Source organism: Bactrocera dorsalis, chromosome 1 (assembly GCF_023373825.1).
Source record: "Bactrocera dorsalis isolate Fly_Bdor chromosome 1, ASM2337382v1, whole genome shotgun sequence".
Taxonomy (NCBI): domain Eukaryota; kingdom Metazoa; phylum Arthropoda; class Insecta; order Diptera; family Tephritidae; genus Bactrocera; species Bactrocera dorsalis.
In genome coordinates this window covers 66915218-66940734 of record NC_064303.1, presented here as the reverse complement: position 1 = coordinate 66940734, position 25517 = coordinate 66915218, and the positions used below count along the sequence as shown (strand labels likewise).

Genomic DNA, 25517 nt, shown 5'->3' with positions numbered 1-25517 from the left:
TCCCCACAGTTGCGCACAATATGACCATACCGGCTTGATTATTTGTTTATAAAGAAGTAATTTGTTGTGTATGGACAAGTTTGACCTTCGCCCAATTAGCCATTTCTTTTTCGACATTTTCAGATTAAGTTCAATCCTTTTTATTTTAATATGCTTTTTCCAACGTAATCTAGCATCGAGCGTGATGCCAAGATATTTAGCTGTATTTGCATATGGTATGCATACATCTAGAATACTTATAGATTGATAAGTGATCTTTTCTTTGTAAAATTTACATCAACTGATTTGCCACCGTTTAGTTTTATTTTCCATTTTCTAGTTCAATTTACCACAGAATTGATTGCATGTGGCAGGTTTAGAGCAGCTTTTTCTGTTGTTTTTTCGACGCATATGTAGTACTGCGGTGTCATCAGCAAAAGTGGCAGTCATACTGTTTGGATCTAACGGTAAGTCTCTTGTATACATAATATATAAAAGTGGACCTAAGATACTTCCCTGAGGAACTCCTACTTTAATTTATTTTCGTTTGGAGAATTCATTTACACGAAAAAATCTTACGGTGATATACGATTCTAAAAGAGCACAATACTCAACTGGAAGACATGATTTTATTTTTTGCATAAGGCCTTCGTGCCATACCTTGTCAAACGCTTATGCAACGTCAAGGAATACAGCTGAGCATACGTTTCCCTCCTCCAGGGATTTTTCTATTTTTGATGATATTCTGTGAATTTGTTCTATTGTTGAATGCTTATTTCTAAAACTGAACTGATGCGATGGGATTAACTGCTTTTCGTCGATTATAGATTTTAATCTTAGATAAATTATTTTTTCAAAAAGTTTTGAGATTTGTCGAAGTAGTGAAACCGGTCTATATGACGAGACTACGTGTGGATCCTTTCTTGGCTTAGGAACCGTAACAACTTCGGCAACTTTCCAAAGGCTTGGAAAATGTGTCAGACGGATTGCTGTATTGAAAAGATAGGTGAGCTTCCGTAAACATTTGTATGGTAACTGCTTTAACACTTCAGCTGTAATTAAATCGAAGCCAGCTGCTTTCTTAACTTTAAGCTTTTTAATTTCACTTTTAAGTTCACAAATGGTGATTGTTGGGATTGTTGCATCATCGTGTTGAATACTGAAGAATGCGATTTCAATATCCTCGTTTGGACGAAAGGTTTCAGCTAGGTGTTTTGCAAATGCATTAGCTTTATCACAATCACTTCTATCCTAAGAAATGTTTCTAATAAATTTAAAAATAAAAAGGTTGACAAATTCCCAAAGAAATTTCCAGTATGGCAGGCCATTTGCCAGTGTGGCTTTAATAGTGAACCTTTTATAGGCTATGGAACAATAAATCAGGAAATTTAAGTTAATGAGTGCTTACAGAAACGTCTTTTGCCTTCAATTAAGCTTCAAAAGGATCCAGTACTCTTTTAGCCTGATCTTGCGACATGTCATTACGGAAAACCGCTTTAAAGTGGTACCAAGGCAATAGAGTGATTGTTGTTCCCAAAGAGGTGAACCCTCCGAATTGCCCAGAGCTCAGGCCGATTAAGACTTTTTGGGCCATTATTAAAGAGAAACTCTTAAAGACGCAACATACAGTGAAAAAGTAGAGGCAATTAAGGAATAAGTGGCGAAACCTCACTATGACTTCAGTAAGGATTCTGTGCAAGCGCTTATGAAGGATGTTAAGTCTAAATTACGCAACTAGCTGAAGACTCAAAATCAATGATGCCTTCATCTGCGAAAATAATAAAAGGTAATGCATACGTAGACGACGGCTTATCTGGTGCTCATGAAATCTCCACCGCAATTGACCAGCTGATTAAACTATTAGCCTAAACCGGCTTCTTAATAAGAAAGAGGACATCAAACAGCAAGAAAATTCTGAAGGAGATACCTAACGATCATCTTTTGATCACAGATTTCCTGGAATTCGACAGCAGTAGCGAAGCCAAGGCATTGGGAATTCGATCGGACAATTTTACTTTTCTACTAAGCCTCTGGACAACAAAGGCTCTTTCACTAAAAGATAAGTTTTGTCCATGATAGCTAAATTGTTCGCCCAGCAGGATGATTAAGTTCAGTAACTATCGTTGCTAAAATTTTAATGCAGAACATTTGGTTGAAAAACATCGATTGGGACGACGCTTTGACCTCAAAATATTTTAAGCAGTGGAAGAAATTTTAAAAAAATTACCCACATATAAACACTGTCAGGATTCAGCGATGGGTATGGTATTGGTTGACGTTCGTTGCGAATCGAATATCAAAAATTTGCGAGCATACTGAAATTTAAAACTGCAAGCATGTCAAATCCGAAGATAATCCCGCCGACCTGGCTAGCAGAGGAATCTCCCCTCAAGATTTGCAACCAACGATCTTTGGTGGTGCGGTCCTAAGAGGTTAAAACTTCAACCATCCAAGTGGTCAAAACAAAATTCTGCAGGATAAGTTGATACCAGTCTGGGGGCCAAGAGCATTCGTGTGCATCATGCATCCAGATTACAAAACCCCTAGCCTGCCTGCAACGCTCACATCTGATGAAGTTAAATTTGTCGAACACAGACTTATTCAGTTAACTCAGAAGCCACATTTTGCTTCTGAGTACTCAGTTTTAACTGAAAACTTCCCATCAATAATAAATCTTCGATTCTATCATTAAATCTCTTTGTTGATGATAAAGGAGTCATAAGAGTAGGAGGACCCTTAACCAACGCTCCTTCCCTCAGCTTCGATGAGCAGCACCCAATTATACTACCATACAATTGTCAATTCTCTTCTTGAGGGCTATGGGAGGCAGGAGTGAAAAGTTTTAAAATTTATTTTAAAAAATTGTCAGGATCTATGAAGTGCATATTCGAGGAACTTTCTACGCTGTTAACTCGAATAAAATCCTGTCTAAACTCTCAGCTCATCAGTTCTATGACGGATGGCATCAATGACTTGATTCCGTTAACACCAGGGCTTTACCTGGTCGGTGCTCCCCTGCTAGCAACGGCAGGACCAAAAATCATTGAGAGCCAGCTATCATTAGTAAACTGATGTAAAAAATTAAAGGCCATAAGTCAACACTTTTGTCAGAGATGGAAAACCGAATACTTAAAGAAACTTCAGAAACCCAATAAATGGAAACATTCCCAACAGAACGTCCAAGTCAACGACTTAGTGGTAGTTCGTGATGAAAATTTACCTCGAAATGAGTGGAGATTAGGCAGTATCATCAAAATATATCCTGTCGGATAAGTAGTTCGGGTTGTGGGCATCCAAACCCAACGCGGCTTAATTTGTAGATCTATCCCAAAGATTGTCATTTTACACAATCAATATTAATTTTATTTTATACATTCACACCTTAATAATCTTCCTTCTCATTTAGGAAATTATAAGAAATGACTACCATCAATTGTCCACTATGCATAGACAGTCATCTTCTTCGCAGGTGCCCAAAGTTTCGTCAGATGTCCGCAGAAGCTAGGCTGAGGACAACATTAATCCACCGATATTGCAGCAACTGCCTCGCGTCGAGCCATTCAAAGAATGAATGCGACAGCGTAATACGCTGCAAACGTTGCGGCAATCCACACCACACGATGCTTTATGGCATCAGTTCAGACGCCGAAGAACAAGACGACGATGTCATTGAATTGACATGGGCACAGCAGGTCGAGGTAGCGGAAATGGAGAAAAATTCGTTGACAATTGGCACGACGGTTTCGGAGCCCCATCAACCATATCAACCGACGTCAACAGTCAAGCAGGCGCAAAGCTCTGACCAACGATGACTCTCCCGCATACCGCACGCCCAAGATCGAGCCAGACTCGAGTCATTTTGCCGACTTCGGCATGCTGGTAACTTCCTTTCGGATTGGCGGCATGGCAACGATCGACTGAAATTCGGTTCGTTTCAGCGACACTGCCCGGACCCAGCGGAACTCAATTCATTCCGCCGATCTGAAGGGAATGTATCATCATCAATTATAGGCACGCCATTCTATCTTGGCATCATAGAATAGCGCTGTCACCGACTGCCTTAATAAAGGCATGCCCTCTAACCAGGTTCATAACCATCAGTCCATCCACTGTTATCCTCGCTTTCCGATGTTACGATTGCGACTTCGGACACAAGCACATGGAGACAGCCGAGTGTGCAATCTTATGTTTCGGAACAACCATGGTGGACAATCAGAAATCTCTATAAGCGCCCTAATACGACGTCATCCATTACCACCGACGCCAGTAAGGTTTCTGGAATTCCAAACACATCAACACTTATAAAACCTAAGACTAGCAGACAACGATTTCTACAAGTCAGTCGAGGTAATATTGGGAGCGGACATCTACTCTCGGCTCATACTGCCAAAGTTACAACCAGCGGCAGTGAGAGAACTCATCCCCGAAAATACGAAGCGGGGATATATAATATCCCTCGTCGTATAATATCGGCACAATAAAGTGCACTGACTGCCGACGCTTCTCACATTTACCACCTAATGAGGTGACTGGTAAAAAGTTGCGCTCTTTCTTCTTTTGCGACATCTCGTCCGATCCAGACGTGGTAAGTGTGATTCCAAATTTTTAAAATTAAAATATATGTATGTATTATAAGAAAGATATTTTTATTTATTAATTGTCTTGTGTGGAATCATTTGCGCCGTCCATTTCAACAGAGAACGAGCCACACCATGTTCCACCTCTTGAATTATCACATATATATGAGGGCTGTCCGATAAATAACCGACCTAACCATGATGCACGCGACTTTTTCAAATTTTTTTTTTCTACATAGTCTCCTTGTAACTCCACACACTTCTCCCAGCGATGCTCCCATCTCTGCAACCCTTCCAAATAGTACTTGGCGTCTTTGTCTGCAAAATACGAGTTCACGAAAGAGATTGCCTCCTCATTTGACGAAAATCTCTGACCGCCGAGCGCAGTTTTAAGTTGAGGAAACAAAAAAAAAGTCGCTTGGTGCTAGATCCGGTGAATAAGGTGGATGGTCAAGCAGTTCGAACCGCAATTCGTGGATTTTCGCCATGGCGACTGTTGAGGTGTGAGATGGTGCGTTGTCTTGGTGGAACAAGACTTTCTTTTTTTGCAAATGTGCCCGATTTTTCGAAATTTCTTCCTTTAGCTTGTCCAATAATGATGCGTAGTATGCTCCTGTTATAGTTTTTCCTTTTTCAAGACAGTCGATAAAAATAATTCCATGGCTGTCCCAAAAAACACTCGCCATCACTTTCCCAGCCGAATACACAGCTTTAGGTTTTTTTGGGGCTGGTTCCCCCTTTTCAATCCACTGTTTAGATTGGATTTTTGTTTCGGGCGAATAATGATGAATCCAAGTTTCGTCTACAGTTATCAATCGGCGCCAAAACTCGGTCTTATTGCCTCTAAACTGAGCCAACAGAGCGCTGGAAATGTTCATGCGCGCACGTTTGTGGTCTAGCGTAAGCAAACGCGGCATCCAACGCGCGGACAGCTTTCTCATGCCCAAATCTTGGTTTAATACGTGACAAACAGTTTCTTTTGACATCTTCATAATCTCAGCTATTTCCCTAACTTTAATCCGGCGGTCGTCTAGTACCAATTGATGAACTTTAGCGATGTTATCGTTAGTGGTTACAGTTTTTGGACGCCCAGGACGTTCATCATCTTCCAAGCTCCTGCGACCACGTTTAAATTCAGCTGCCCAAAATTTTACGGTGGTAAACGATGGTGCAGAGTCACCATACACAGAGTCCAACTCATCTTTGATTTGTGAAGGCGTATTGCCTTTCAAAAATAAAAATTTAATTACAGCTCGATATTCAAATTTTTCCATTTTGGGGAAATCACCGAAATAGACTCACAAAAACGACTGTCAACAGATAATTGCGCAAAATAAATTTCTGAAATTTTGGCGAGTAGCTATTATAATATGCACAATTTGAAGTAGAAACTTTTTTTTCAGATGTGCCGCTGGCTTCACGTTGAGGTCGGTTATTTATCGGACAGCCCTCGTACTTGTATATGGTTTAAAAGACTAAAAAAAACATGTTTTATAGCACACTAAACTAAAACATTAAAAATACATATATGTATAGTTAAAAAACACCCTGTTTTTCAAACTAAAAAGTGAAAAATTATTCTTAATATATACTGACAGTAATGTTGACCGAAAAAACTAGTATTATTGTGAGAAAATAGTGGGATGGTTTGTGTCATATTTTTCGTATATCGAGCATACCCGTTCGCGCAATAACATAATATTTTTTAGGCTGAAGAATAATCAGTGAAACGAAAATTATGTGACGGTCTTCCATGTGTATCTGGCATCCTAGGGATATCAACAACGGTAGTGATTGATTTAAAGTACGTCAGATCGTCTGGCAACAACTATCACATCAGAAAATTACTTTCGTCAACATCTACATTTGTGGATGGTAATGCAGCCCGAATACTGAGCCAGTACTTTTCATTTCTTGGAAAATACTGTCAATTGATAATTTTTTTCGTGAACAGCTGTGCAGAAATTGGCTAACAGTTCAATATACTATGTTTGTCGACAAAAATTCTTCGTTGAACCCTCCCTTTCGCTAGTCCGCCCCTGTTGCAGTTGGGAGATATGTTGCCGAGATCTGACTTCTAAGTTGAGTGTTCGTTGCTCCTCAATAGCACAGCACTCAAATAAAAAGTCTTACTATGGTTAGAGATAGGAAAAACGGTCTAATCAAGGTGTAAGGCTTGACTGGAAGGCTTCAAATAGCCCAGTCTCGAATGGAACTTACGGATGAGAGGCGTCCTCCGTAATATGTTAGCTTTACTTGCGTAGCGGAGCCTATTCGCAAGCGAACCCTCTTTTCCAAATACTCATGGCAAAACATGAGCCAAATGAATAACAAGCGGAAATATTGTTGGAAATGACAAGACAAATTGTCACGGTATACAGGGTTTTTCCAGTAATAGGTACTGGCTAAATGAGTTAAGCGTTCCGCCCCCAAACACTACTACACCACACAGCACACCACTCACAAGCAACACTGGCACATACACCACACCTGAAGACAGCAGATTTCCCACACACCACACATCCATTGGAAGCAGCAGAAAACACCACACACACACACCAATACACGCAGCTGCTAATCCACCACCGCCCAACGAGCAAAAACCCTTGTCAAGGAAGAAGCCGCCACTTTTCGACCACGAATCTCGAGCAGTGATCATCGGCGGACGTTTTCGTTTCTTGCTTTTTTTTTCGGCAACTTTCAACTATTTTGTCATCTTCGGCGCGCAACTCAACCACCGTTCCAGCATCTGGAGATCCTCGGTGCGCAGCAGCGGAACCCACTAATTAATTGCGAATGTTGCTGTGGAATTCTATAATACATCCGTAAAACTTCCATTGGTATCCGACCAGGAAGTCCACAAATTTTAATACATTTTGTTACATTCATTTTATATTATTGTCACGCTTTTACTGGTATCCGACCAGGGAGATTTTTATTATAACGTTTTTTATCCTCCAATAAAATTGCGATACATCTTGAAGTGAAAAAAAGAACATATATTTCGTTCTCAAAGGAGTGGGTAGCAAAAGTAAGTACTAAATTATATATGGTCCTTCGAGCCATACTGAATGGCACTATTGTGAAAAGAAAAAAAAAATAATAATTTTTTATAAAAACAAAATAAGGAAATTGTGAAACAATATTGCAAAGCGAAAAAAAAAGCTTAAAATATTAAGTGGTGACGAACAACAGTGAATAAGTGCGCAGGTGCAAAGGCAAGTGCATGTGCAGTGAAATTGAAATTACATACATATATACATACAAACATAGTGACAAAGGAAAAGAAAGAGAGAAAAAAAAATTAAAAAGAGCGCAAGTGCAAATAATATGTGCAGTGAAATTATAAGTATATGAAAAATACAGTGCCCGAAACTGAAAAAATAGAATATAAAAAGAAGAAAAAAAGTATAATTCTGCATACATACTTACCAATCGATTCCAAAAATTTGCTTGTATATGTATATGTAAATATGCAATGCAAGAAGCAAAAATTCATGTGCCCGCAAAAAGCCCAACAACAAAGTTTGGGTAGTGACAAAAAACAGAAAAATAAAGAAATTAATATCAAATAAGAATACACATACATATATACTTAACAGTGCGAAAAAAAAAAATAATAATAATAATTATAAGCAGTTACCAAAAACAAAAACAAACGGGCGCGAAAAAAAACCACCTAATTAAAAAATACAAAACAATAAAACAAAAAACAGCGGGCGCGAATTTAAAACCATATATGTAGGTAACTAATACATATTAATATAAAACGGGCGCGGAGTAAAAACAACAAAAAACTAAAAACCACTAGGAACTCACCGCAGCATTACAGGGCAGGATTTGGAACACCTCATAGGAACCTCAGACACATTGGCCTACCGTAATACCCAAAATCCCATGACGGATAACAAAGTGAGTCATATCGATTCCTTTTAGTACTGCATTTTTTCGTTTCAATTTTGCATACATGTACATACATACTACATACATACATACACATATCATTTTTGCGTCAAATTTAATTTAGTTGCATAGAATAGCTCATCCAGTTATTCTCATTTTATTTTATTGGTTTTGCAAAAAACACCGATTGCCAAGCGGTCACAAGTAACTTTCGGTTAAAACGGAAATACCGAAAATAAAACTGTTTGGCACAACAGACAATATATATATATACATATATATTTATATACATATATATTTATATACATATATATTTATGTACTGTGTATATATATCCAAATATATAAAGATTGTTTATTGGCCACTAATGCTTACCTTCGTGTATCAAAACACAAATTATCCACAAACATAAAAACAAAAAAAAAATAATTTCAAGTATTTCACTTGCACATATGTCCGGTGATACCCCTTATGCTTGATCAAGCAATAAGCAGGATTGCCTTAAATAAGTAAGCAAAAGTTAAGGCAAAAACAAAAAACAATTATATACATATATATATATAAAGGAATAAAAGAGAAAGGTCAGGAAAAACCGAATAAAAGGAAAAAAAATTACAGATGTACATGTATGCACCAATTTGATACACATGCGTTGATATTTAAACATTGAAAATACATTCGTATAATTTATATATTTATTGTAAACTCAACTATTTGAGAACATTGGAGTACAGGCCAAGAGACCGTACTCACACATATTTACAGAATATATAAAGAGTGCACATTTTCGAATCAAAGTGCACACACGATTATTTCATTTCGCAATTCCGTTTATGCGCGCTCGCTCCACTGAGAAACAATATATGCACGCTTGCATATATGTACACTAGTACATAATTATATACAGCAAGTTGATTACACCATACGAGGGTACCTCAAAATATTACATACTTTTTAAACGGTTCGGTAGAAAAAGTATAAAGTATTACAATATATTTACATATATAAATAAAATAATAATTAAATATTACGAACAATTTAAATTACATGTTCAAAGTCCAAATTGGCACATTTTCGGCAATACCCCTTGTTCTTTGATAAGCAAAAACAAGCAGGATTGCGTATATACATACAGTGCACTCGCGGTAACGTAAACACCGTCTAACGTGAACACCGGCTAACGTGAACACGCTTTTTTTTACATTGACTACTCTGTAACGTGAACGAACTTACTTAGAAAGCTCAGTAACGTGAACAAAATTTTTGTTCACTACACTTTTTATTAACATACGGACAACACTGAATACATAAAATTTTATTTTTTAAGTTCGGGGAATCCCCCAATATTGAAAAATTTGCGCAAATTTTTACCATATGACACGAATTACTTCAGTTGAAGGTTTTTTCTTTCGCGGAGTGATCAATCAATCGGAATGAGTTCTAAAAAATCGAAGTGTTTGAAATTAAAAGAAAAAGCAGACATTTTAGACAGTCTGAAAAAAGGAACAAGTGTGACTAACTTAGCAAAAAAATATAATGTCGCTAAGTCAACAATGCAGTATTAAAAAGAAAAAAGAAGCCATTTTAAAATGCGTGAATAATACATACCAAGGACTGGGAAAAAGAAAAAAACTTTAAAATCGTCAGAGCTTCCATCTATGGAAAAAAGTCTATACCTTTGGTTCATCCGGATGCGCGAAAGGAATTGTCTTGTAAGTGGATTAATGCTAAAAGAAAAGGCTAAGGAATTGCATTCCCTACTTAAAGAAAACGCGACCGGATTCAATGCTAGTGACGGATGGCTCCAGAGATTTAAGAAAAGATACGAAGTTAGATTGCTTAAAGTATCTGGAGAAAAACTCTCATCGCACTGAAACTAAAACAAAAAATTGAGGAAATGGAGTTATGTAATGACCAATTGTATAATGCTGACGAATCTGGTTTATTCTAGAAGCTTTTGCCAGATAAGACCTATGTATCATCGCATGAAAAAACTGCTCCAGGAACAAAGACGGAGAAGAAGCGTATAACATTTCTCTGTTGCGCAAATGCATCAGGTGCACATAAACTTAAACTTTTAGTAATTGGTAAGGCAAAAAATCCTCACAGCTTTAAACACTTTAGTTGCCCTACGGATTATAAGAACTCGAAATCAGCCTGGATGACGTCTGCCATTTTTAAACATTGGTTCCATCAATCTTTTGTGCCACAGGTAAACAATTTTTTCGCTTAATTAATAATTATTATAAATTCTTGCTTAAGAACTTACTAATAAAGGCACTATTACTTATTGACAACGCTCCCTCTCATTCAAGTGAAGCAGAATTAAAAACTGAAGATGGAAATATAATTGCCATGTTTATGTCACCCCTCTTATCCAACCTATAGATCAAAATGCGATTAAAATAACAAAGTTATATTACAGAAACAGTTTGTTGGCTTCAATAGCAGCAAAAAACTTAGATTTGCTTGAATAAATGAAAAATGTAACGTTGAAAGATGCTGTTACCCTTTTATATGTCGCGGGGGATCGGGTCAGCACAGAGACTCTTGCCAATTGTTGGAAAAAAATTTTAAGTTTAATGGGAAACGAGGAGGACCCTGAATATAACATTCCATTAAGTATCCGGAAAGACAAATGGAGTGCAGAAATAAACTCTTTAATGCGAATGTCAGTTGATCTCCTTCAGGACTTGAGTCCTCAGGTAGAAGTCTTACGACACACTTTGATATCATTATTACTTTTTTCTATTTTAGGTTGAGTTTACATTGCCAATGGTTCGAGAGTGGAACGATGACCCTTGTGTTGATGATACCACCGAAATCTATGAAATTGAAGAAAGTGACGATGATGATTGTATTGCCGAAGACCCCATAAAGAAAATTGCCGCAAGTGAGGCAGTTGAAATCTTTAACAAGGCATTGCAATGGGCTGGAGATGCAATGGTTGATCAAAGCGACATGAGTGTACTTAGCCGCTTAAGGGAGAAAGCAGTATTTCAGCTATTAGAAAGGAAAAAGCAGCAGAAAAAGATATCGGATCTTTTTAATGAATAAATCTAATGTGAAATTTTATTCGCAATTTAATATGTATGTTCATATCCATGAACATACTAATGGCAATAACAAAATACTTTTACATTTAAATGTGTAAAAATCCTGAATTTAGCAATTTGAAGTTATTTTGCGTCTTCAAATTCGACAATCGCTAACGTGAACATTTTCACTAACGTGAACTCCCTTGGTTTTAATTAGTTCACGTTACCGCGAGTGCACTGTATGTACAAAAAGCACTGATCTCTTATACGAGCACTCAGTCGCAAGTACATACAAACGGTTTCGTCTATAGGTATACCCTATAAGACATACAAACACAAAACAATTTAATAAAATAAATATTGCATATATTAACAATAATATAATAATAAATAAATTCGGTAATACCTTTATACTTTATTCGAGATTAATTAGAACGAAACGCGTTATTTAATATAATCCGATCAACAAAATAAAATAAAACAAAACATTTTACAATTTTATCAATTATATTTACAAAAAAGACTTCGCTTGGCAATCAGCAATTAAAAGTCAATATCTACAGTCAATCAGTTTATATTGAAAAAAATATATATATACTTCGTTAATTTATTTGTTCTAAATGAACGCAGATTCCAAAGAATCTAAATCTTCACAACTACTGAAAGTTCCAAAAATGATTTCGGACGAAAAAAGTCCATGTACACCTGCAGAAGCTACACGCTCAAAGCAAGGTGTTACAAAACAAAAAAGGGGGAAAGACATTATATACAGTAAATTCATTTCTGAGAGTGACAGTTTTATAAAATTCTGCACTCGATTTTCATCTTCGCCGATTCAAGATAATTCTGAATCGGCGTTAGAAATCAAAAAAGAAAATCTGGACAATTTTTGGATACGTCTCCAAGCTTCTTATGACGCAGTAGTAGAATCTGATGACTCAGATCTACCAGAAAATTTCAAATCCTCGGCTTACGCTAAATATGAAAATTGCTTAGACCAATTTGAAGAAACGAAAGCAATGATTACTGATCAATTGAAATTAATTAAAGCAATTGCACCTACTCCACTTCCGCGAGTAGAGATGCCACAAGTACAAAGTCAAGAGGCAAGTTCAGGCATCCACCTCAAGGTGCCCGCATGTGACACAGAAATTTTTCATGGGGGTTATGAACAATGGCCGTCTTTCCGGGACATGTTCACAGCCGTTTACATAAACCACCCAAAATTATCTAATGCACAAAAATTGTATCACCTCCGATACAAAACGAAGGGTCAAGCTGGCGTCATAGTAAAACAGTTCGCATTAAGTGACGACAATTTTAATATGGCTTGGGAAGCTCTAAAATCAAGATACGAGAATGAACGAATATTGGTCGATAAGCAGACAACAATTCTGATGAACTTGCCAAAAATTCAAAAGGAAACCAGTGAAGAATTTATCAAACTTCAATCCACTGTTTCCAATTGTTTGTCAATTTTATCGACCCAAAATATTCCCACAGACAACTGGGACATTACCAGAAAAGGCATTACCAGAAAAGTCTTTATTATTGTGGGAGCAATCGCTCTCATCACGTAAAAAATGCCCAACGTGGCAACAAATGAAAGATTTTCTCACTACCCAGTACGAAATCGCAGAAAGGGTAGACAAAAAAATAAATACAAGTAAACCAAAAGGAATTCAGCAAGATTTCAATAGAAGCTTCCACAAGCCCCAAGCCAACAGCAACAACAATTTAAATAGAAGCTTCTTCAAAACGCAATCGTTCTCATCTGAACAGAATAAATATCGATCATGCGAACTATGTACAGGAGGGCATAAGCTCAAATCTTGCGAGAGATTTAAAAAATTGAATATTATCGACCGCAACAATTTCGTAAAAACTAAAAGACTTTGTACAAACTGTCTGTCACATGCGCATACACTCAAAGAGTGCGAAAGCAAATTTAACTGCGTCTATTGTCATAAACGACACCATTCGATGCTTCATATCAATAATTTTTCCAGCTTACCCCCAAACAGCGCAAATATCAAAAGAGCCGCGGGTTTAGTTGCAACAACAAATCCCGAAGTGCCAAATTCTCAAAATTGCCAAGAAGCACCTTGCTGCTCAAAGGCATTAACAACTCAAACGCTACACAGCGAAAATAAAAGTAGGGTACTTTTACCCACAGCAGTCGTCTCCATCGAACATCGAGGAGAACTGTTTAAGCTCAGAGCCCTAATAGACCAAGGCTCACAACGATCTTTCATAGCGTCTAGGGCACAAAAGAGGCTAAATCTGCCAACAAGACAAGCCAACTTTGAAATTACGGGAATGGGCGAAAGAGTAGTTCAAAACTCTAATAAAATCTGCCCCATTACCCTATTTTCCCCCCAAGCGGATATAAGAATACAAGCAGAAGCTATAGTCTTACCGCAATTAACCAATATGTTACCAAGCTATCATATAAATAGCAAGCATTGGGAAAAGGTTTCACACCTTAAGTTAGCAGATCCCAACTGCAACACCCCCGCCCAAATAGACCTTCTATTAGGCAGCGATCTCATACCTCAAATAATACTCGAAGGTATTGAGAAAATTTCAAACACACTGTTGGCACAAAAGACTATTTTCGGTTGGATCCTAAGTGGACTAGTTACGGAACCAGTCACAACAATGACAACTCAAGTTGAGGAAATCTCGAATGAGTACCTCAATTGACAATTGAGAAAATTTTGGGAGATAGAAGAACTCCCCACAACTTCAATCAAAACCCCAGAAGATCAGTATTGTGAAGACTTTTACAAAGCCACAACTACTAGATCAGATAATGGTCGGTATGTCGTACGACTACCACTAAAACAGCAATTTCCCAACACAATCGCCTTAGGTCACTCTCGCACCTCTGCAATACAGCAGTTTCAAAGTATGGAAAGAAACCTACTTAAAAAAGGTGAACTGAAACCAGAATATGATGGTGTGTTGGAAGAATACCTCCATTTAGATCACATGAAGGAAATAAGTAAATGCGAAAAAATCATCAATGGCAAATACTACTCATTTTACTTGCCACATCATGCAGTAGTAAAGCCAGATAAAAAAACAACTAAAGTAAGAGATGTCTTCAACGCCTCAAGATCCACTAGCTCGGGGAATTCCCTAAACGATATCCTGTTTACGGGACCCACGCTCCAACCTGATTTAATGCTGCTTATTCTAAACTGGCGTATATTCAAATACGTATTTAACGGGGACGTCGAAAAAATGTATAGACAAATAGTCGTACATAAAGACGATCAAGATTTTCAGCGAATTATTTTCCGAAAATCACCCAATAGTCCACTACGCGACTTCAAGCTAAAAACAGTGACCTTTGGCGTTAACTGTGCCCCATACTTAGCCATTCGAACACTCTATGAATTGGCTGAAAACACCAAGTCAGAATTTCCTCTGGCAACACAGGTGTTAAAATCACAAACGTATGTAGACGATATTCTGTCTGGAAGTCACAGTCTTCCACAAGCATACGAATCACTATCACAAGTAATCCAAGCCCTCAAATCCGCAGGGTTTCCATTAAAAAAGATGACGGCAAATCACCCAACTATATTAAAAAATATACCAAAAGAAAACTAATTTCCTTATTTTCGAAAAGGAAAGTACAACAAAAACTCTGGGCATCCAATGGAATGCGATATCGGACCAGTTTTCATACACAACTGAGTCCATATCCGCACTATCCGCCACTAAAAAACGCCAAATTCTCTCCTCTGTGGCAAAACTTTTTGACCCCGCAGGATGGCTATCGCCAATTGTGATACAAGCCAAAATCCTGATACAAGAATTATGGCTAGATGGTACCGACTGGGACGAGCAAGTAAAACCACTTCGTTTAGAAAAGTGGTCCCAGTTCGCGAGCAATCTAAAAGATATCACACAAATACAAATCCCAAGATGGGTTAATTATATCCCAGAGCATAAAGTCGAACTACACGGCTTTTGTGACGCCTCTGAAAAGGCGTATTGCGCCACTATATATGTTCGCACACAAAGCGACAAAGCGACCACAAGCCACTTACTAGTTGCAAAAGCAAAGGTGGCTCCTCTAAAAACCATAAGTCTACCACGACTAGAACTATGTGGTGCACTACTACTTGCCAAACTAGCATCCATAGTGCAAACGCAACTGAATATGGCAAAAAATAAATTATATCTCTGGTCCGATTCCGAGATTGTATTAGCCTGGTTGGAAAAACCACCACATGCATGGAAGACGTATATCTCCAATCGAACGTCTCAAATTCTTGACCTAGTGGGATCAGCCACTTGGCGACACGTAGCCAGTGCTGACAATCCTGCTGATCTAGGTACAAGAGGGTGCAAACCTCTGCACCTTGCCACCACCACCCTCTGGTGGAATGGCCCCCGATGGTTAACAGAATCTCCCGATTCTTGGCCACAATCGCCCATGCGCAGCATTATTGCCCCCAGAAAGTCGAAAGATCGACTCCTTTCACACAACATTGGATGATACCGACATCCTTGAGAGATTTTCATCTTACCCCCGAGCCCTCAGGGTAATCGCTTACATGTTCAAATTCATCGAGGGACTCAAACATAGAATTAAGGGAATACGCACCGTATATCCCCAAGGCGATACAGCGACGCACCATCTACTCAAGCGCGCTACTTCAGCCAAGAGATATCGTTACTAAGAGAATCGAAGCCAATTGACAAAAATAGTTCACTCTTAGTACTAAACCCATTCATAGATACGAAGGGTCTACTTCGTGCAAATGGTCGGCTTGCCAATTCAAGCCTAACGTATAACGAACGTCATCCCATTGTTATACCAGAGAGATCGCAACTTGCCACATTATATCTCAATTATGTCCACGTACTATTATTACATGCAGAACACCGCCTCATGCAGCAAATAGTCCGCCAAGAGTTTTATATCCCAAGACTCAAGCCAAAGATAAAGAAATGCATTTTTTCGTGCAAGATTTGCACTATGCATAAACAAAAGATGCGAACACAGATTATGGCAGCACTTCCACCGGAACGCTGCAACTTTGCTCTGCCCTTCACTATCACAGGTGTCGATTTTGCTGGGCCTTTTCAAATAAAGGCGTCCATGCTAAGGTCTCCCACACTGATGAAAGGCTACGTGGCTGTCTTTGTCTGTTTTACGACAAAAGCAGTACACCTCGAGCTATGTAGTAATCTGACAAAAGAGGCTTTCCTCGCGGCTTTTGCTCGCTTCGTCGGACGACGTGGTTTTCCGTCAAAGCTCATGAGCGACAACGGCAAGACATTTATAGGTGCTCAAAGAGCCACCGAAAAACAGTTTGTGGACTTTATCAAACAAGTTTCCCCTGAGATTGTACAAAAGTACGCTCCCCAAGGCATTAACTGGCAGTTCATCCCTCCAAGCGCTCCTCATATGGGTGGTTTAGGGGAATCAGCGGTAAAAAGCTTTAAATCCCACTTTGAAAAGTAGCTGGAAACTACAAATTTAACTTCGAAGAATTTACAACATTATTAATTCGTATTGAAGCCGTTCTCAATTCACGGCCATTGACGACACTCTCGCAAGATCCCTCAGATCTAACAGCTCTTACACCAGGGCACTTTCTCAAAGGAGCACCCATTCCGGCCATACCTGAGCCAGGCGAGGAGTCGCTTTCCTTACCAAATAGATGGGAAAGAATTAAAATTCTCCATCATGATTTCAGCCGCCGATGGAAGGAGGAGTATATAAAGGACCTTCACAAAAGGTACCGCTGGAAAACTCCCGAAAAGGCGCCAAAGCTTGGAGACTTTGTCCTAATACACGATGATTGTCTCCCCCCTACAGAATGGCGGCTTGGTCGCATAGAGAAGCTTCATCACGGCTCCGACGGTCATATCCGAGTAGTTGATCTCCGTACGCAAAACGGAACGCTGACCAGACCGCTCGTTAAACTGTGCTTCCTACCAACCGCAGATAATAGCGAAAATGCGCGTAATGAACAATCCGTACAATCCGTACAATAATACCGACACGCAGAAAATGAAAGATCCGTTAATAACTAAAACCGAAATGAATCGCACATATGATAAATCAAAAAGATATTAAAAAATAATGGGTAGATTAGTAAACTCTGACAAACCAAATAAAGTTGGTTACAAATCGCACAATTTCATAATATATAGAAATGAGTTGCAACTAAACACGACCTTTTCTCCATACAGGCAAACATGGATTCAGAGAGCATGTCAACTCCAACACCAACACTGCGATCGGCCATCAGTGTTCCCCGTCCTGGGGTTGTCCCAACAGCGGCGCCCCGTACAGTCACCGCTACCGCACCGTCAACTGCAGCTCGTAATGGCACACGAGCACCAGTACCCACACCGTCACCACCAGCGGAGCCGCATCGCATACGATGCCCCCTTTGTCACCGCCCCCATCGACTGCAACACTGTGGGCTCTTCAAGGGCATGTCACCCATCCAGCGGCAGCAGGTAGCACAGGCGCATGGGCACTGCAACAATTGTCTGGCACACACGCACGCGACTGAGGACTGTGACTCTGGGGCATTGTGCCAAATGTGTGGCAGGCAGCATCACACGCTGCTCCACCGCACCCCAAGACGTGAGGTTGGTCGGTCACCTGCCACTCGCAGACCGCAGCAATCCAGCCGTGTGGGACGACGCCGAAGACCGCCACCACCTGAGTCCCGTCTATGGCGTCCGCGAAACGCAGTACCCATCAGGCGCCATCGTCAAAGGCCACACTACCGGCGCACGTCCGGACTTAGCAACGTTGTGGCAACGTTGCAACAACTCCAGAGATTGCTAGGCTGAACATTCGCCTAGGGGGGCCGGGATGGCTGAATGAGTTAAGCGTTCCACCCCCATACACTACTACACCACACAGCACACCACTCACAAGCAACACTGGCACATACACCACACCTGAAGACAGCAGATTTCCCACACACCACACACACACACCAATACACGCAGCTGCTAATCCACCACCGCCCAACGAGCAAAAACCCTTGTCAAGGAAGAAGCCGCCACTTTTCGACCACGAATCTCGAGCAGTGATCATCGGCGGACGTTTTCGTTTCTTGCTTTTTTTTCGGCAACTTTCAACTATTTTGTCATCTTCGGCGCGCAACTCAACCACCGTTCCAGCATCTGGAGATCCTCGGTGCGCAGCAGCGGAACCCACTAATTAATTGCGAGTGTTCTGCTGTGGAATTCTATAATACATCCGTAAAACTTCCATTGGTATCCGACCAGGAAGTCCACAAATTTTAATACATTTTGTTACATTCATTTTATATTATTGTCACGCTTCCACTGGTATCCGACCAGGGAGATTTTTATTATAACGTTTTTTATCCTCCAATAAAATTGCGATACATCTTGAAGTGAAAAAAAAGAACATATATTTCGTTCTCAAAGGAGTGGGTAGCAGAAGTAAGTACTAAATTATATAGGTACTTCGGAGCTTGCGCACCGACTGGATAAGGTAGAGAGCGTTCGTAGCTAACGAACGAGCGGCTGGTCAGTTGTCCTGGATAATCAGGACAAACATTTTCGCGCGACGTGTTTCTATGAGTGGTGCAAGCCGAAAACGCAGCGTTCGTTAGAGCGGAGGACGTTTGATATGATCAAGCAGGCTTACCCAGATGTTGCTTTAGCAAGAACTGGTGTGTTTCGGTGGCACCAGGCCTTTTTGGAGGACCAGAAAGAGATCGCTGATGAATGACCAAATTCATAGTGAAAACGATGCTCATTGCATTTTTTGACATCAAAGGAATCGTCCACCATGGATTTGTTTCTTTGGACAAACCATCATCGCCAAGTTTTACGTGAAAGTCCTCAAGAGACTCAAACGAAGGGTAAATCGTATCCGTCAAGACTTCGCAGCCGATTGGGAGTTGCGCAACGACAACGTCCCGGCTCACATCGCTTTTCTTGTGAACAACTACCTAACTAATACCGGCATTCCAACGCTACCGCTGGGCCGTCCAGCCCCCCAAATCTGCCCCGGACTTTTTTTGATTCTTTGCCTGAAAAGGTCGATGAAAGTCAAGCAGTTTAAGATGACAGAGGGCACTTTTCCGGAGAATGCCTTCCGTTACGTCTTCAATGCTTGGAAATCGCGCTGGCAGCGCTGCATCGACGCAGAAGTCTATTTTGAAAGTTTTTAAATAATTGTAACGATTGGTTGAATACATTTTTTTAAATCGACTCAGTCCTATTACTTTCTGGACAAATCATACATATAAAACGTTATTTAATGTGAAGTTGTAGTGATATTCATGACAATTAGATAAAAAAGCAATGAAGAGCTAAGTTCGGGTTTAACCTAACATTTGATACCCTCTGAACGAATATCTCGACAAATATTAGTGATAGCGGTTTTGACCTCGTATCTTTTTTGTAGTAAATAAAACTTCCTACAAGTTTGTCATGTATATTTTTTCTATAGCTCTTGTCATTTACGAGATATATTAAAAAAAATGCAAATTTCGTGGAAAAGTCAGGTTGACAGCCCCGTCTACCTCGCCAGTGTGAGGTAGAGTGAACAATTCTGAGAAATATGCGTCTAAAGACAAAGCGATGCCATAAAATATCTCTGAACTGTAGGAATTTAAAGATAAAAAATCACGATTGTAATGTATTTTCAATGGAAAAATTTTGCATGCCTCAGTTCAGTTCTTAATGTTAATATTAAGGGCTAAAATTTTTAGGGGATTTTTGGGGTATTTCCTAGGAAATTTCCTGACGGGATTGAAAAAAATGAATAGTTCAAAAAAAACACACTAATATATACAGTGAACCAATAAAGTTTACATACACCTAGTTCTATTAAATTATGACACGTTTACTTGTTTCAAAATAAATAAATGTTATGTTTTTTTCTATCTATTTCAAGATATGTACATATATTTAACATTAAATATAGCATATCAATTTTTTTTTACACAAATAAAAAAAATTAATGCCAAACCTTAAAATGCGCTTAATTCATAGCGGTTCAATCCAACTTTAAGCTTGATCCGCCTGGAATGACAGCCAAAAGACAGAGGTCAGCTGAAGAGTTTAAACCGACATCCAAAAGGTCGACGACAAAGGATGTCACAACCGATAAACCACATTATCATTAGTTTTCTAAATAAGAGAGATCCCGAAGTAAAAAAAAATTGGGTGCAAACTGCGCTGACAAACTTGGTGCTGGAGGTGCTACTTTGCAATCTAGGTCCGACACCACCATCTTCGGAAAACGATATGGCCAAAGCCGAGAAACACAGAAAAAGCAGAAAGCTCAGTGGTAGCAGAGATTGAAAAATGTGTGGATGTAAAAGAACACCCCTTTGTAGCTTTCCTAGCCATAGAAGCCGCCTTTAATAACACCTAACCTGAGATCATACTGAGTGCCCTCAAAGGCTTGGGACTCTCAACACCTCTCGGGAAATTAATTGAATAGACGCTCCTGAAAAGGTCAATAATTTCAACGCTGGCAGCTTCAATGATGTGCAGAGAGACAACTCAAAAAAAAAGAAAAATGTTTTTAGATCTAGAAAAGAAGGCGGTCTAGGTTAGAGGTAAATTCCCAAACACCCTTGTAAACAATATTAAATGACATAAATCACTAGGAAACATAGAACTCTAAAAGGCGTACCACCGTTATAACATAGTACACGACTCATTTAGAGATAAATTGCCGAATACCTTCGTATCCAATATTAAATTACATAAATACAGAGTTAAGAGGTCAATAGGGTAATCTTTTTTCACTTTTTTGCATTTTCTGTCCCCTTATACACTTAGAATTAATGTATAAACCCACTTTACCATTGGAAGGTTTCGAAAAAGGCTCAAAAATAATAATACCGCTCGACGTTCGGAGCGCTCGGAGTGCACACTTCAAACTTTAAACGCGTTTTTCTCAAACACACAATTTTTTAAACTGGCGAACATGATTCCGGCCGAACTTCTCAGCCGATTTGCTTAATTTTTTTTAAATGTTCACAAAACGCCTGACTATCGTCCCTACGTTTTTTATAATTTCTTGACAATGTTATGACAACATTTATGTAAAAACAATGGGGGAAAAACATTTTTAATTTATCAAAATTTTTTCACGATTCTAGTAGGGACGATAACCAACCGATAACTTTTTAAGAATAAATTGGGTTTTTGTGTCTCGGATGATCCAAAAATGAGAAAGATAGGGTAGAAGACTGATTGGTCTGTATGAATACGGCTGTGTTAAGTCTTTCCATGAAATTATATCGTATCCGAAACTAAGAATTATAATGTCTTAGCGACTTTTTTGGATTAAGTTCTTTTATGATTCAGTCAATTTCAGAAGGTGAAGTCTTAAAAGACTGAAGCGACTCGTTAATTGGGTAATCGTTATGTTGGGTAAGTTTTACAGCTTAAAGTTTTTCTCGGGACAATTAAGTAGAAATACCTGTTCTAGGTGATTTGCAAAACAATTAGCTTTTTCCTTCTCACTTAGAATCCAATTTCCACCCAAGTTTTGTGTAGGCATGTTAGAAGCGACTGGTGGCTTCATGGCCTTTTGGGTTTCCCAAAGGGAATTTCGCTTGCTTGAATTTGGACACAGTTTTTTTTATTTTAGCTGCTGTATTCTTCTTCGCGTTTAAGCGCTTTTTTAATTTATGTACAGCAGATTTCAGTTGAAGCTGAGTGGAAGGGATCGATTTATCAGCCATCTTCGTCTTGTACGGCTTTTTTCATTTACAAGCTTTTCTATTTTTCTATTAGTAATTCCTTGAGTTCTCTTATGCTTACGCATTTCTTCTTCCTGTATTTATTTTGTACTTAATATTAATAATCAGGGGTGTTGTGGAATCTGATAGAATTGAACCGATCAAATACTACTGTTTTAGTAGTTTACTGGTAATCATGAATTCAAATATTATTGGTCTTATTATCGGTTTTGCTCTCAGAAAAAAAGCAAGAATATAGGCGCTCACAGATTTCAAATGTAAGTTAAGTAATCAAGTTATTTTATTGTTACGAATTAATTTATCTTTGTTTCTGTAGGAGAAAACATAAAAAAACATATAAATCACGAAATGTCTTAATTACTGAGTTTTGGAAAATAAATATATTTAAGGAGGGAGCCTGCATTAGAGGCTTCAAAAAATCGAGTTTTTTTTAGGTTTTTTTGGGAGGGAAAAAATAATTGATTTAAGGGAAATTTCTAGGATTTATTGTTATATATTTACACATCATCTGAAATTTTTTTGGATACGAAATCTTTGATATTCTGCCTTAGGGAAGCAATTGCCCTATGTATCTCGCATGTGCATTTGTCGGACGGCGGGCTGTATGCATGTCGAAATTTCTTTCGGAAACAAAAAATTCAAAGTGATTTATATTTGTTAATAACTTATCTTCTAGTTAAACTAAGACTATTTCAAAATAAAGTAAGATTCTAATTTTTTTTAATTTACAAAAAGTGTTTTTTTTTTACCAAAACAATTTTACTTTATGTTGTTTCTAGAATTTTGAAAAATTCGATTTTTTTTTATATATTTAAAGTTTAGACCCTTAAGAACATATCCTCCAAAGAATTTTTAAAAATTAAAATTATTTTAAGTGCTAGTTACTTTAGTGACGCAGTACCTAGCCCGGCCGTATTGAATTTTTTAAACGCGTTTTTCTCGAAACTACTTTTTTCCACACGGTACCGGCATTATCTCAAGTTCTATACAACCGATTTACTTGAAATTTTGTGTGAACCTTCTTTATATAATCCTTTATCGTTCCTACCAGCATCGTGTCAAAATTTTTGTTTTTAATATTTTAAAAAAATTCAGAAATTTCAAAAAAAAAACGTAAAAATGATTTTTATTTACAGGCAGTTGCCATTTTTCAAAAAAAAAAAAATCATGTTCCCTGAGGTAGGGACTATAACAGCATTCTTACTGATTAAGAATTTCTTTTGATTTTTTTTTCAGACCACCAGGAGAGTCAGGATCAATGTCACCAGGATTCCCCATTTTTTTTTACACCTGTCTCTAACAACCCCCACCCCCTCTCTAATTTTTAATTTTTAATATTTTTTTGTAAAATTTTGTTTCTGTTTTCTTAAGATATCAATAAAAGCACCATAAAAATGGATAGTAAAAATATTTTTTGGTTTTTTTTTTCATATAATTCAAAAAACTGCCCAAAATTTGATTTATAGACTAGAATACCCCCTTGAACATACATACAAGGTTTGTTGCAAGAAAAACAGAACTTTTTAAATATAACTGTTTCTGGTGGCGCCACCTATTGGTGGGTATATGAAATAAAAAGTTTGATCTCTTGTTGACATTTCGTAAAAATTTTAAGACAATTCGATAACTACAATGGATGTTATCGATCAAAAAGTGACAGCAGCTTTTGGTCATCGGTCGTAAAATGCATTTTGAACAAAGAGCAAATATTAAATTTTGTTTTAAACTTCGGAAAACGTTTACTGAAACATTTCAAATGACGAAAAAAGTTTATGGTGATCAGTGCCTATCCCGTAGTAATGTGCATGAGTGGTCGTGACAATGCTGATTTGTTTTTACGATTCCGAGGGTATTGTACACTGAGAGTTCGTCCCACCTGGCCAAACGATTAATGCTGTGTTTTACCTTGTTGTTATGAAGCGTCTTTTGTCACGCATTCGTCGTGCTCGACCACAATACCGTGAGGCAGGGTCCTGGCGCCTGTTGCACGATAATGCGCCGTGTCATCAGTCGACGCTTGTCACTGATTTTTTGACAAAAAAAACTCCATATTAACCATTAATCACTACCCTGATCTGGCACCCTGTGATTTTTACCTATTTGGAAAACTTCATTTGCCCATGAAAGGACACAGGTTTCAAGACATTTCAGCTAACCAAAAGGCAACGACCGATATTCTCAAAAGCATTCCGAAAAATAAACTTAAACACCCATTTGAAATGCTAATTGACCGGGGTAAACGCTGTATCGAAGCACAAGGAAACTACTTTGAATAAAAAAATATAACTTTTGAAAAATATTAATTTTTTGTTGTTTTTTTAACAGTCCTGTTTCTTCTGCGACAGACCTTGTATGTTCAAACTTAACTTTACTTAGTTTAAATAGAAGATAATTTAATGCAAAAGATAATAAACTTTGTCCTATCCGCCAATTAACAAAAATTGTAAAAATGAAAAACCGAGAAATCGCGCGTCAAAGTTTTTGCTTTCTTCCCAAGCATGTATATTCATATACAGTGGACCAATAAAGTTTACATACACTAGTTCTATTAAATTACGACACGTATATTTGATATAAAATGAATAAATTTTGTGGTTTTTTCTATCCATCTCAAAAGATGAATATTTAACATTAAATATAGCATACCAAAATATTTTTTTTACCAAATAAAAAAAATTAACGCTAAAGCTTAAAAGGGGCATAATTTATATCAAAAAAGTTTACGTACACTAATGATTATTATATAAATCAAGAGTAATTACAATAGTTTTAGTGGTTTTTGGGCTACATTTCGTTGCAATTATTGTCCCCAGACGTCGAAGCATGCTCCCCACTCGATTTCTGGTATTACTTCCGGATATTTTGTCTCACTAAGTCGATGGTCCAGTTATTTAGCCTTATTTTGATGAAATTCGATGTTTTCGAATACGATTTTCCAAAAAGTTACAGATATTTTGATTACGATTAATGTATGGTGATTGCGAGACCTATGGAGTTAATTTTAATTCTAAAACAACTCTGCACATACAAGATAAGACGAGTGTTTTGGGTCGTTAGCGATAAATGTTATCTCTAAAAATCTTTCTTTAATTCAGAATTTGCATATTTTGAAAGTTTAGACTTGGAATGATTTTTCAAAATTCGGTTTATTTTCGGAGATACAGCCGATTTTGTGACGTGGCGTCCGTGTTCACTAGAATTGTCTCGTAAACTTTAAGGGGCTATACCAGTGTGACGCTTGAAAAATTAAGCGACTTTCATGAATTTTT

At 38.2% G+C, this 25517-nt stretch overlaps 2 protein-coding genes across 9 annotated transcripts in view; one reads left to right on the top strand and one right to left on the bottom strand.

The window, feature by feature from the left end:
* Window positions 1-25517, bottom strand: part of Irs1 (insulin receptor substrate 1) — a 276196-nt gene that overhangs the window by 139875 nt on the left and 110804 nt on the right.
* On the top strand, window positions 11032-11516 carry LOC125775589 (uncharacterized). The gene is made up of 2 exons (XM_049446236.1): window positions 11032-11164; window positions 11217-11516. Exons 1-2 carry the CDS (start codon window positions 11042-11044, stop codon window positions 11514-11516), a joined length of 423 nt encoding a protein of 140 aa, XP_049302193.1. The 5' UTR covers window positions 11032-11041.